Below are 13,497 nucleotides of genomic sequence, written 5' to 3'. Positions count from 1 at the left end.
GGTTCAGAATATTCTGGTTTCCTCTGGGACTCCTCGGCTGGCATCCAGCTGAAAGAGGCCGTGCTTTTAGAGAGCGCTGCTGCTAACGGCAACGGGAACGACGCCCAGCCCAAAGCGTACCTCGGGCGCTTTTATGTGAGTAACAGCAGCTCCTGGTCTGAAGAGCGAACAGGGAATCAGCACGGCTCGTAATGAGCGTGTAACTGATTTTCATGTCAATTTGCATTCATAAAAAATTTAAATGTTGATTTACGCACGTTATCCTCGACATGACCGAATATGTCTACGTGATCCAGATAGAAGAGATGATGTGAGAGAAACGGATACAAATAGAAGAGGTGCATTTCGGTTTCTTTTCTTCACGTGCCGTCAGGTTGAGACCGGAAGTGTGCACCAGGACTGGGATCCCGCTCGTCACGTAGATATTAATTAATTTCAGGCCTGAATAAGGAAATGGCTTGATGAGTATAATTAAACTGATGATAAGGCTGCTGCAGTCCTGCTTTTTTTGGGTTGATGTCCGACAGTCATTTATAATCCTCATTATTATAACTCTATCATTTTACCTTCCATCTACCACCAGCCAACCCTTTTTTTTTTTTTTTTAAATTAATAGCATTGACACAAAATACTTTCATTACAGCTCCTTTGAAAATGATTAAAGGAAGACGCTAGTTGTAGTCTCTTATAGTTCTCTAGTTTTCTAAACCCTGCTCTGGATCTGATCTGATCTCCTCCTGCAGTGAACCTTCAGCACTGTTTCACAGCCCGTCACCTCAATATCACTGCTCAGAGCTTTCAAACAGAAATGCATGATTTCTCATCTGGTCAATCCTGTTTCTCACCGGTGTCGCTGGTTAAAATCTGATTCAACAGTATACGATACCAGTCAAAAGTTTGTACACCCTTACTCGACTCATTCATAGGTTTTTCTGTGTTTTCTACATTGTAGAACATTTACTGAAGACATCAAACCTATGAAATAACGTATGGAATTGTGTGGTAAACAAAATGTTTAAAAAAAAAAAAAAAAAAAGTTTCATATTTTTAGATTTTTCAAAGTAATCCAGTGTTTAACTTGTTGATGCTTTGCTTTACACACTATTGACATTCTCTTAACCAGCTTCATGAGGTAGTCACCTGGAACGCTTTTCAATTAATAGCCGTGCCTCGTCAAAAGTGAATTAGCGAATGAGTTTCTTGCCTTCTCAATGCGTTTGAGATCAAACAGTAAATAAGAAAAATGGTAAATAAAGAAATAACCCTGTCCGGCAACTGTAATAATTAAGTTATTCCATGAAATTGAGTCGTACGTGAGCTGATAGCGGCTATAATCCATGTACGACAAGATTGAGTGGAATAACTGTTTTATTCTCTCCACATTCACTGGATTTTGAAAAACTGAACGCTTTTTATTTTTTGTAAATTTGATAAATAAAAACTTAATACAAAACATCCGACAAAATAATTTCCACTCAATGTAAACAAACCGGCAAAATGACGGGAGCAATTTGTGAAAAATGAGATGATAATTCTTGAATAAATTTTAAAAAGATGTGTTCTTACCATCAAATACTTTTATTCCATATTTTGTTGCACTTTTTGGGGGGTTTTGTTTTTGAGTCGAGTTTTTATTTCATCCTCGGTTGGTTCAGTGACACGCGCCGCCATTTTGTTTTTCTCTCCTCACGGTATAGATAGTTTTCACTGACGTCACGGCATTCCGGGGAACGCCCCCCCCAGCTGCCATCTTGGGGGGCAAACAAAATGGACCATCGCCACTACCGGCTACGTTATCTCGGACGAATTTATGAAGTTATATAGTCGGTTTTCTAAAATAAAGATCAATGTCGGCAAAATCAAGCAAACGGAAGTATATAGATACATTAGACGACATCTCACGACAACGGTATGCAGCCAAACTGGCCTTGATTGGGGGAATTGACCGCTACAAAGTGGACAAAGATGCATTTTCAAGTGACTATGCAGGGCTGCCAAAGCCTGAAACTGCCAAAGCCTGAAACTGACTTCATCAAACTTTAAAGGCTGTCTGATATATACAACTTTATATATTCACAGCATGCCTTTTGGCGGATGCCGCCTTTTTCACGGCTGAATCGCGCAGATCCAATTTTTTTTTTAGGGGGGGCGTTGCAGTGTCTGATTATAATTTCAAAGTAAATTCTGTATTAAAATTACTAAATAAGCAAATCCGTTACAGTCCATGAAACAGGAAGTATAAGGATGAGAAAAAACAGTCCTGCACACCGCTCGGGCTGCGCAAATGTGCGCAGCTTTCTGATTTAAACTGTTTTTTCTCATCCTTATACTTCCTGTTTCATGGCTTATTTAGTAATTTTAATACAGAATTTACTTTGAAATTATAATCAGACACTCCAACGCCCCCTCCCCCCCAAAAAAAAATCGGATCTGCGTGATTCAGGCGGCATCCGCCAAAAGGCGCGCTGTTTGCATCCCAAACACAAATTAAATCATACAGAATAGACCTAAAATGTTTTTCAAAAATGACCCTTGCGTGAGTGAAGTGACAAGTTTCAAATAGAAACGTGACAAACGAGCGATATTAAGTGTACATTACAATGTAAACGTACACTCAGCGGTTCCAGTTAGGCATTCTCCAGAGATTGTTTACATGATGTTTTGGTTTCCAAAAACAAACAAACACAATTGATTATTTAAACAACTTACCACTTATAAAATGATCGGAGCAGACTTTGCTGTGTTTGGAAGGCTGATAATCCTTGCGGTTGATTCTCGCAAGCCATAGATTTCTCCTTTGTATGCTGAGTTTGTTTGTTTGCTCGCCTTCGTGCTCCCGTACAGTGGGAATTCCATAAAAGCTCCGCTTGACTTCATCATCTGACCTATTACGACAGCCGTGAATACAACAGGTGTGCACCATTGCTAGCTTTAAATAGCCTGCTTGGGTTCTTTTGAAGACTTTGTACTCGCGCGTTACAATGTGTGCTCAGTCACCCGTACGGTAAGCTGGACCCCCAAGATGGCCGCCACTAGGGAATCCCCGACTCTGTGACGTCATGTGAAAACTATCTATAGGAGTTGATCTCCTAGTAGTAGAATAGCCAATCAGAGCGCACGATTGCTCATATCCAGTGAATGTAGATAGAATACATATGTCAAGAACCGCTCAACTAAGTAAAGAGAAATGACATCCATCATTACTTTAGAACTTGAAGTGATTTTTTTTTTAAACTAATAAAGATGAAGAAAAAGCACTCAATTAGAAGGTGTCCAAACTTTTGACTGGTACCGGAATGGATGCGTTCATTTGACGTCTGAAGAGGTTAAATGTAGAATCGTAATGATGACTCAGTTGATCGTTTATGGAGATCGTTACAGTACAGTACTGCTCAGAACATGTTATTTAACACTGAGTCATTGTGTGTGTGTGTGTGTGTGTGTGTGTGTGTGTGTGTGTGTGTGTGTGTGTGTAATGAGCTGTGGTGTATGTGTGTTATATTTAACCTCTAATAAGTATTACCATCCACACCTGTAGCTATGGCATTGGATGACGCTTGTGAGACACAAACACTACATTGATTAATGTGATTTTTTTTTAAAGATGAATGAAAGTTCATATATTAGACTGCTAGTTTGGTTAAATTTTGGAAATAAAACCCCAAAAATGTTATTAGAAAATATCATGGGCAGGTTCAAACAAATAATAATTGTTCAAGAAGAATTAAAAACAATTCGGCGTTCATATCTGTATCGAGAAATAATTGTTTTTAAGAAACCCTTCTGGTTTAGGCCACACCCACTTTGGAATCAATCCGAATATATACATGATGTGTCCAGTGTTTAGAGCACTAAACAGATGTCCTATAGCATATAAATATCCTGAACATTTAAATTGTACTTAAACGCGACCCGCTGTGACCGTTTCACTGAACTGCTGTGACGTTTACACGTCGATTATTTGTCTTTAAGCAGCTTCATCCATCACTTCACACATCCCCTGTGTCTGATCTCTGTTTCTGTAACCAGATCGGATCGTCCGAGCTCACCGTCGTGAACGTGCACCTCAAGCCTCCATCAGCGCCGAAGCAGCAGAATGGGCGGAGCCATAAATCTGATGAGCTGAAAGCCCATAGGCTGAGCCCTGGAGTACAGGAGACTCTGAGAGGTTGGTGTTTAATGTCCCAGAATGCACTGCGGGTTCTGGATGTGACTTATTGGCAGCGGGTCAGTGGGTTTAGCTGCATGGCTGTGTGCCTGAATGCCGTTTGTGCTGATGGAGCAGCAGCGCTGAGCTGAACAGGAGCGTAGTGCAGCGTAAGCACTGACAGGGTTTCTGTTCACTTACCTCATGTGCGTTACTCAGACCCTCGTCGTGCTTCATGTTTATTATCTAATACTCGTCAGTGGGATGGTCACCGTGGTCTCTAACACTTTCTTCATCATAAGATGCTTTTTTTTTTCCTTTTTCAGATCATATAGCTATGGTTTAGATGTACATTTACAGTTTTTGACATGAGAACTACACTTGTATGTGTCTCTATATACGCTGAAAAAAAACCCTTCCTTTGCCTGTTTGAATTTTCTTGTTAGAAATGTTGGCTAACATTTTGTTTTTAACTCATCCGGCTGTAGGCCAGGCTGGATGAGCTTATGTGATCACTCGTCATCCGTCCACAATTTACAAAAATCGCTACTCCTCCTACAGGATTGATCGGATTTCGGTCAAACTCGAATACAACCCCGATTCCAAAAAAGTTGGGACAAAGTACAAATTGTAAATAAAAACGGAATGCAATGATGTGGAAGTTTCAAAATTCCATATTTTATTCAGAATAGAACATAGATGACATATCAAATGTTTAAACTGAGAAAATGTATCATTTAAAGAGAAAAATTAGGTGATTTTAAATTTCATGACAACACCACATCTCAAAAAAGTTGGGACAAGGCCATGTTTCCCACTGTGAGACATCCCCTTTTCTCTTTACAACAGTCTGTAAACGTCTGGGGACTGAGGAGACAAGTTGCTCAAGTTTAGGGATAGGAATGTTAACCCATTCTTGTCTAATGTAGGATTCTAGTCGCTCAACTGTCTTAGGTTTTTTTCTGTCGTATCTTCCGTTTTATGATGCGCCAAATGTTTTCTATGGGTGAAAGATCTGGACTGCAGGCTGGCCAGCTCAGTAACCGGACCCTTCTTCTATGCAGCCATGATGCTGTAATTGATGCAGTATGTGGTTTGGCATTGTCATGTTGGAAAATGCAAGGTCTTCCCTGAAAGAGACGTCGTCTGGATGGGAGCATATGTTGCTCTAGAACCTGGATATACCTTTCAGCATTGATGGTGTCTTTCCAGATGTGTAAGCTGCCCATGCCACACGCACTAATGCAACCCCATACCATCAGAGATGCAGGCTTCTGAACTGAGCACTGATAACAACTTGGGTCGTCCTTCTCCTCTTTAGTCCGAATGACACGGCGTCCCTGATTTCCATAAAGAACTTCAAATTTTGATTCGTCTGACCACAGAACAGTTTTCCACTTTGCCACAGTCCATTTTAAATGAGCCTTGGCCCAGAGAAGACGTCTGCGCTTCTGGATCATGTTTAGATACGGCTTCTTCTTTGAACTATAGAGTTTTAGCTGGCAACGGCGGATGGCACGGTGAATTGTGTTCACAGATAATGTTCTCTGGAAATATTCCTGAGCCCATTTTGTGATTTCCAATACAGAAGCATGCCTGTATGTGATGCAGTGCCATCTAAGGGCCCGAAGATCACGGGCACCCAGTATGGTTTTCCGGCCTTGACCCTTACGCACAGAGATTCTTCCAGATTCTCTGAATCTTTTGATGATGATGTGCACTGTAGATGATGATCTGTTCAAACTCTTTGCAATTTTACACTGTCGAACTCCTTTCTGATATTGCTCCACTATTTGTCGGCGCAGAATTAGGGGGATTGGTGATCCTCTTCCCATCTTCACTTCTGAGAGCCGCTGCCACTCCAAGATGCTCTTTTTATACCCAGTCATGTTAATGACCTATTGCCAATTGACCTAATGAGTTGCAATTTGGTCCTCCAGCTGTTCCTTTTTTGTGCCTTTAACTTTTCCAGCCTCTTATTGCCCCTGTCCCAACTCTTTTGAGATGTGTTGCTGTCATGAAATTTCAAATGAGCCAATATTTGGCATGAAATTTCAAAATGTCTCACTTTCGACATTTGATATGTTGTCTATGTTCTATTGTGAATACAATATCAGTTTTTGAGATTTGTAAATTATTGCATTCCGTTTTTATTTACAATTTGTCCTTTGTCCCAACTTTTTTGTAATCGGGGTTGTACAATGTTCCCCAGGTGGGTGTGCATAAAAGTTGTCACGATGGTGGCGCCACCTGTCATATTTACAATTTTATGGGCGTCTGAAATTTTTAGGTGGCTCATCACATTCAACACTACTCTTCTTAAACTGCTGGGAGGTTTTCACTGAAACTCACCCAGAAGACTCTAAAGACATATATTCCAACAAGAATTGTTCACCAGGTGGCGCCACCTACCATGTATGAGGCTACAGAGGTCACGTGCAATTTCATGAAAATCGCTACTCCTCCTACAGGACTGATCAGATTTCAAACTCGCACACAACAGTGGTACGAGCTACAACCTCTTTGAGGCGGGTTTTTTTTTTTTAAAACAACTTGTACATCAGCGAAATGTGTTTATAAATTGTACATTAGTCGAATACAGATCTGACCAGAGCGCACACGGACATCAGTGAGCAGTTCAGTGATTTATCACAGTAAATTCTTAGCTAAAATGGAAAAGCTAAAGTTCAGGACACTCTGGGCTGGAAATCAGAAACTTAAAATGTAAAACTGTTTTTTATTCGTGTGATTGTTTAGAGCTTTTGGAAAGATCTTCTCCTTCTCTAAGGGCCCCCCCATTGAAATGGAGTTTTGGAATCAAAGTCTATATTACATTATATTAATGGCATGTAGCAGCCACTCTTATCTTGAGTGACGTACAAGGCACCCAGAGCAGCTTAGAGAGCAGGTGCCTTGCTCAAGGGCACTTCAGCTATTCCTTCTGGTCCAGGGAATCGAACCAGCAACCTTTTGATCCCAAAGATGCTTCTCTAACCTTTAGGCCATGGCTCTTTTTATGAAAAATTTCCAGACCCTTTATGAAAAATAAGAATTATCATACTGGTGATGAGTCGTATTTTTTGGGAAAAAAAAAAGATTTTTGCAGGAATATTTAAATAAAAACATCAGGAATATGACTGGGGAAGTGGATTGGTTGACACTGCTGCATCATGTAGAATAAATCGGACCAACTTTAGCTGAAACGTACATGGAAATCAGCTATGATCCACACTCATAACTCAACTCAAGTCTTTTTGCTTGGTTTTTGTCCGTCGTTTTTTTTTCTCCCATTGGCCCCAATTCATTTTAAGCCCCATTTAAAATGAATGGAGTTTTGGAATCGCAGTCATCCTGCTTGGTCACGCTTCATCAGAGAGCCCCAAGGTTTGTTTCATACCTCTGACCAACTCACCCGACGCACACACGTCTGCCATGAGCCGCATTCGCCCCTACCCCTCACTGTGGAACAATCACGCTCCCATTTTCTTTCATAAATGTATATCTCTGCCATTTTGCCCTGTTACATGCAGCATATTTACTTGTCTTTCTTTGCTTTTGAAACATGAAAAGCATTAATTTCAGTGTTGTTTACAGCTTGATTGATAATACAACATCAGAAACTGAAGCCAGAAATATAGAAACTTCGGACCAGTTAGTTGTCATTATTAGGAATCAGTGTATTTTTATTTATTTATTTTATTTATTTGCTTATTAAAGTTCAAGAAACACCCTTTTAAAAACAACAAACTGCACCTTTAAGTATTGAAACAAAGACTTTGAGTGTTTCCTCAAGTATTCTAAACCACAGTGTAAATTTGAGTCTGCGATCAGGCGCTCGGCGTAAACCGCGCTCCGTGTGTGTGTTCTCTCTGTAGGGGTGAAGAACGTGCTGGTTGTCGGGGGCTTTGGTCTTCCTCCGGACAGCGCTCAGTTTGAGCTTCTGAAGAAGGAGAAGCTGAGCGCTCTCGTGCCTTCCTCCATCAACACCAACATCAGCACCAAAGCACCACAGGGATCCAGCTGCCTGGACAACATCTGGGCCAGCCGTAGCATCAAGAAGCTCTATACAGGTGTGTGAATGTGAAAGAAGAGATCTTTATTATTAAAATAAATTCTAATGAATCCGAGCCATCAGGAAAATTTTTTTTTTCCCTGACTGTGTATGTACTCACTATCATGGAGAACATCATAATGTTCAGTAATTAACAGCTGACTTAATTACTGGATCCTGCAAACTTACAAGAACGCTAAACATGACCTCTGCTTTTAGATATTAGCTTCGACAACCCTGCTGATGAATGCTCACTTCTGATTGGTCAGCAGGTGTTGATGAATTTTCTGTAACAGTAGCTCTGACAGTAGTTGCGATGTTAATGCACTAATAACTCATTCACAGGGACTTGTACGGTGGACGCTGTATATAATCTAAGTCCGTAATAAACTGATTTATAAAGGTGCTGTTATCCAAGAAAGAAAATTGTATAATCGCTGATGTGGTGAAGTTTTCTGTCTCCGGCGTCAGTGCTTCGTAACGGTGAGTAAGTGTCCCGACTTGCGATGGTCTTCAGGGATTTTTATACTTCCCAGTTTCTCTGTAACTTGACAAGTTGGTTTTTTAGGGAATCATAGATCATAGAACTCCTGGAATATCATGGAATTTTAAAAAGTCTATTCCAGGCATGGAAAGCGAAAGGGGATTTGATCACAGCGAAAATTGTAAGTTTTGTACTGAAAATGGTTGTGAAATAGTAATTAAAGCTCGCAAATTGATGGGTTTAAAATACTGTGGCTGTTTTTTTTTTTTTTGGGGGGGGGTTTTCTGCTCAGCACAAAGGTGGCCTGTTTTTCCGTTCATTATATGTCATAGAAATGCAGCTTTTTTTTCTTTCTTTTTTTTTTTTTTTAATTCAGGGAAAAGTCAGGGAATTTTGACGTGGAGGACGTTTGACTTGGAGTGGAAATCCTGTGGTGTTTTTTTTGTTTTTTTTTTGGTCTCGTTAACATCAAGAAAGAGAAGGGCTTCTACGGTGGTGTACTGGTTAGCACTGTCGCCTCGCTGCAGGAAGGTTCTGGGTTCGAACCTCATGGCCAACGGGGGCCTTTCTGTGTAGAGTATGCATGTTCTCCCCGTGTCTGCGTGCTCTGGTTTCCCCCACAGTTCAAAGACATGCAGATATATATATATATATATATATATATATATATATACACACACACACCCGTTCAAAAGTTTGGGGTCACCCAGACAATTTTGTGTTTTCCATGAAAAGTCACACTTTTATTTCCCACCATAAGTTGTAAAATGAATAGAAAATATAGTCAAGACATTTTTCTGGCCATTTTGAGCATTTAATCGACCCCACAAATGTGATGCTCCAGAAACTCAATCTGCTCAAAGGAAGGTCAGTTTTATAGCTTCTCTAAAGAGCTCAACTGTTTTCAGCTGTGCTAACATGATTGTACAAGGGTTTTCTAATCATCCATTAGCCTTCTGAGGCAATGATCAGTTTTATAGCTTCTCTAAAGAGCTCAACTGTTTTCAGCTGTGCTAACATGATTGTACAAGGGTTTTCTAATCATCCATTAGCCTTCTGAGGCAATGAGCAAACACATTGTACCATTAGAACACTGGAGTGAGAGTTGCTGGAAATGGGCCTCTATACACCTATGGAGATATTGCACCAAAAACCAGACATTTGCAGCTAGAATAGTCATTTACCACATTAGCAATGTATAGAGTGGATTTCTGATTAGTTTAAAGTGATCTTCATTGAAAAGAACAGTGCTTTTCTTTCAAAAATAAGGACATTTCAAAGTGACCCCAAACTTCTGAACGGTAGTGTTTTTTTTTTTTTTCTTTCTTTCTTTACTTGTGTGGTTTGATATGTCCTCTTCTGCTGCTATCCACTGTGCTGCTGCAAACGGGAAATTTCCCCACTGTGGGATAATAAAGGTCTTGTTATCTTAACTTATTAAATAAAAATACCCAACCACTGGGGATACACAAGCCAGTGCATACTTGGTGCCAGTCCCAAGCCCGGATGGATTGGGTAGGGTTGCGTTAAGAAGGGCATCCGGCGTAAAACCTATGCCAAATCAGATATGCAGAACAGATCCACTGTGGCGACCCCTAACGGGAGCAGCTGAAAGAATAGGAATAATTTCAAGAAAGAGTAGAGCGGTGAGGGAACCACTGCTGCGATAACAGAAGTGATGACAGGAACGTACTTGTGTCTCAGCTGCTCCACAACATTTAAACGCAACTATAAATGGATCAAAGATGGAAAAGTGTCCTTCGTTAATAAACTCGCTGTGGTATATGAAAGCATTCTGTTCTATTTGCTTAAAGGAGCAATTTGTAATTTTTCAAACCTTCTTCTGTTTGTGTAATGAAGTCATGAAACGCGCCTTTGACCCTAATGAAAAGAGGCAGAGCAGAGTTTTTCTGTTCCAGCTGGGGCATTTTGCAAACGGGGAACCCCAGTTTTTCTCAAGTATCTATAAAATGATACGATTGTTACAGGTTTAAAAATTACAAATAGCACCTTTAATGCTCAGGTCGTGCTCATTTTGTCCTTTTGCTCACTATACTTTAGTGTTCACACTTGATGCAGTATGGAACTGTCTTTTTGACGTGTGTGTGTAGGTCATTGCTCTGTCGTGAGGGAGGGCCTGACCAACCCCTGGATCCCTGATAACTGGTCGTGGGGAGGAGTCGCCTCGGAGCATTGCCCCATCGTGGCGGAGTTTTACACAGGTTGCACAAATGAGAAGATGAAGGAGCCGCTGCACAACGGAAGCAGCGTGGCAGTGGTGGAGAGGGATGACATCACACCCAAACATGAGCGGTGACCTTTGACCTCGGGCTGTAGAGACTGTCATGGTGGTATGACATCACTATATAGAGAGACTGAGATGGACTGAGACGGTCTCTCTTCCAGCTGTTGTACAGTAGAAATAATTTTGATTGTAGGGAAATAATCAGATATTTAAAAGATGTATGTATTAAATTTTTAAACTTACCCTTTTTAATGAAGTACATGGAATAAAGCAATACTGAGAATTTAACTGCTCGATGTAATACAGATTGTATAGATAGTAGTTTGATATCTTAATTCTCCGAGCCTGACAGCACAGAGGCCACGCCTCCTTCTCGAAGACTGACACACCAAAGCCACGCCTACTTCATTAAGTCTGTCCAAACGACGATGCTATCAGGATCATATAATGAAGTATTTCTGAGCGTGCCTCAGAATGAGGAGGTAAATGTTCAGTCAACAGGAAAAAAAAAACATTTGTGTAAATTTCCTGTGTAACGTTTCCTCATTCCATAACTTTAATATGTAACGCAGCATTACAGCCTTGCATTTTCAAGTCCTGCTCAATCAGCACAGCTAAACATTTACACCTACGGAAACCAAGTCAACTTGAGTAACAAAGGTCAGCTTCGACACTTCAGGTCTAGTGTTGGCTAATAAATTCATGATTTCACAAATGTCTATTAAATGGCGCTTGTGAGATTTTACAGTTATAACATCAGATCATATGGGAAACATTTTGCCTATCTGTAGAAAATCTCTGTCCATTTAAAAAAAAAATACAGGGAAAGGTCAAGCAGCAAGGTCCAAGTTGGGACGAGACGGATACTCTGAGACGGATACTCTGAGACGGATACTGAGAGTCAAAAATGCAATGGTCTTCTCATGCAAAATTGTATCCCGCTTGTTTCTATGAGTGTCCAGACAGAGCAGTTCAGGTCACTAATCTGATGATGTGAAGACCCAATACTAAATTTGGTCGAAATAAAGAACTAAAATAACAGGAGTGGAGTAGTAGTAGCACCCCCACATGTCTGTCTAAGAATTCAGATTTTAGATCTTAGATTTTATATAACGGCACTACAGTGGTGTAGTGGTTAGCGCTGTCGCCTCACAGCATGAAGGTCCTGGGTTTGAGCCCAGTGGCCGATGAGGGCCTTTCTGTGCGGAGTTTGCATGTTCTCCCCATGTCAGCATGGGTTTGCTCTGGTTTCTCCCACAGTCCAAAGACATGCAGGTTAGGCTAATTGGTGGCTTTAAATTGACCGTAGGTGTGAATGGTTGTTTGTCGCTGTGTCAGCCCTGTGATGACCTGGCGACTTGTCCAGGGTGTACCCCGCCTCTCGCCCATAGTCAGCTGGGATAGGCTCCAGCTTTCCCTGTAGGACAGGATAAGCAGCTACAGATGATGGGTGGATGGATTTTATATAACACACAACCTACATCACCCTCAGTGAAGCATGGTGGTGGGAGCATCGCCTTGAGCTGTATGTACCCTTGGCCCCTTGCTGCTTAATCCGTTCTCTTTCAGTCTACGATCTCTTCTAGGTAGAGTCAGTTATGACAAATTTTCAACTAATGGATTTATTGGTGGGCGGTAGGATTTTCACATTTTGGGATTTTTCTTAACCGAACTCTGATGAGATTGGACTCCTGGACTTTTGTTGGTTTTCATGATGTTTGTTTAGATATGTTCTCTCACAAGCTCTGCGGCTTTTATATTGACACCAGGTGACACTATAATTGTACACGATGGACTAATCATGCAACTTCTCCAACCTGCTAGTGGTTTCATATCAGCAAGGGTGAATACTTGTGCAATAACAACTTTGATGTGTTTTTTTTTTTTTTTTTTTTGGAAATGTAACTAATTTTGCAAAATATATTGATTTTTATTTCTCCATTTCAGTATTATGGGTTATTTTGTGATTCATGACACATCGCCATTAAATCTATTTGTGCTGTATGTTCTAAAAGCACAAAATGTGGAAAAGTTTAGAGTGAATCCACTGAACAACTGATCTGGTGTGTTGAGTGAGAGCGCCATCTAGTGGAGTGAAGCAGTGAGCTCTGGAATTAACATTAGCTCCAAAAGGAAAGATGTATATTAAAATTCACAGCCCCAAGACACTTTAGTAATTAATAAACATGTATTTTTAAATGACATTTTCCTAAAATTATGCTTACATTGACACTTTATGAGCAGATGGTGGTGTTTTTGTGTGTATTTGCTCACATTAATGGTGTTTCTCATGCTAATAAATGCTAACACCAGTGAGTGAGCAAAGTACCTCAGGGGGAGAAGGGAAAAAAAACCTGTCGTTAGCTGTTTATGATCAACTTTTTATTTTATTTTTAAATTTCACATGCCATTATACGGCAGAGCAATAGGGCCAGGGTTTATTTTATTTGGAAACTTCTGAGAAAAAGAACTCCAGAATTTTTTAGATTAAAGTCGAAATTTTCGAGAAAAAAAGTCGAAATTTTTGAGAAAAAAAAGTCAGAAATCTGTAGAAGGCGGGCTTCCATATG

At 40.5% G+C, this 13,497-nt stretch overlaps 1 protein-coding gene across 1 annotated transcript in view; it reads left to right on the top strand.

Moving 5' to 3' along the window:
• The window catches only part of eepd1 (endonuclease/exonuclease/phosphatase family domain containing 1), a 49,855-nt gene extending 36,750 nt beyond the window's left edge, over positions 1-13,105 (top strand). The window contains exons 4-7 of the mRNA XM_060904031.1: positions 1-135; positions 4,030-4,168; positions 8,023-8,217; positions 10,794-13,105. Coding sequence (XP_060760014.1) covers positions 1-135; positions 4,030-4,168; positions 8,023-8,217; positions 10,794-10,999 — 675 coding nt within the window. The 3' untranslated portion in view covers positions 11,000-13,105. The remainder of the gene's footprint in view (positions 136-4,029; positions 4,169-8,022; positions 8,218-10,793) is intronic.
• Positions 13,106-13,497: the final 392 nt, after the last annotated feature.

The sequence above is a fragment of the Neoarius graeffei genome, chromosome 22, assembly GCF_027579695.1.
Source record: "Neoarius graeffei isolate fNeoGra1 chromosome 22, fNeoGra1.pri, whole genome shotgun sequence".
NCBI classification, from domain to species: Eukaryota; Metazoa; Chordata; class Actinopteri; order Siluriformes; family Ariidae; genus Neoarius; species Neoarius graeffei.
Note: the sequence above shows the minus strand (reverse complement) of the source record. Positions and strands in the feature narration are given on the sequence as shown.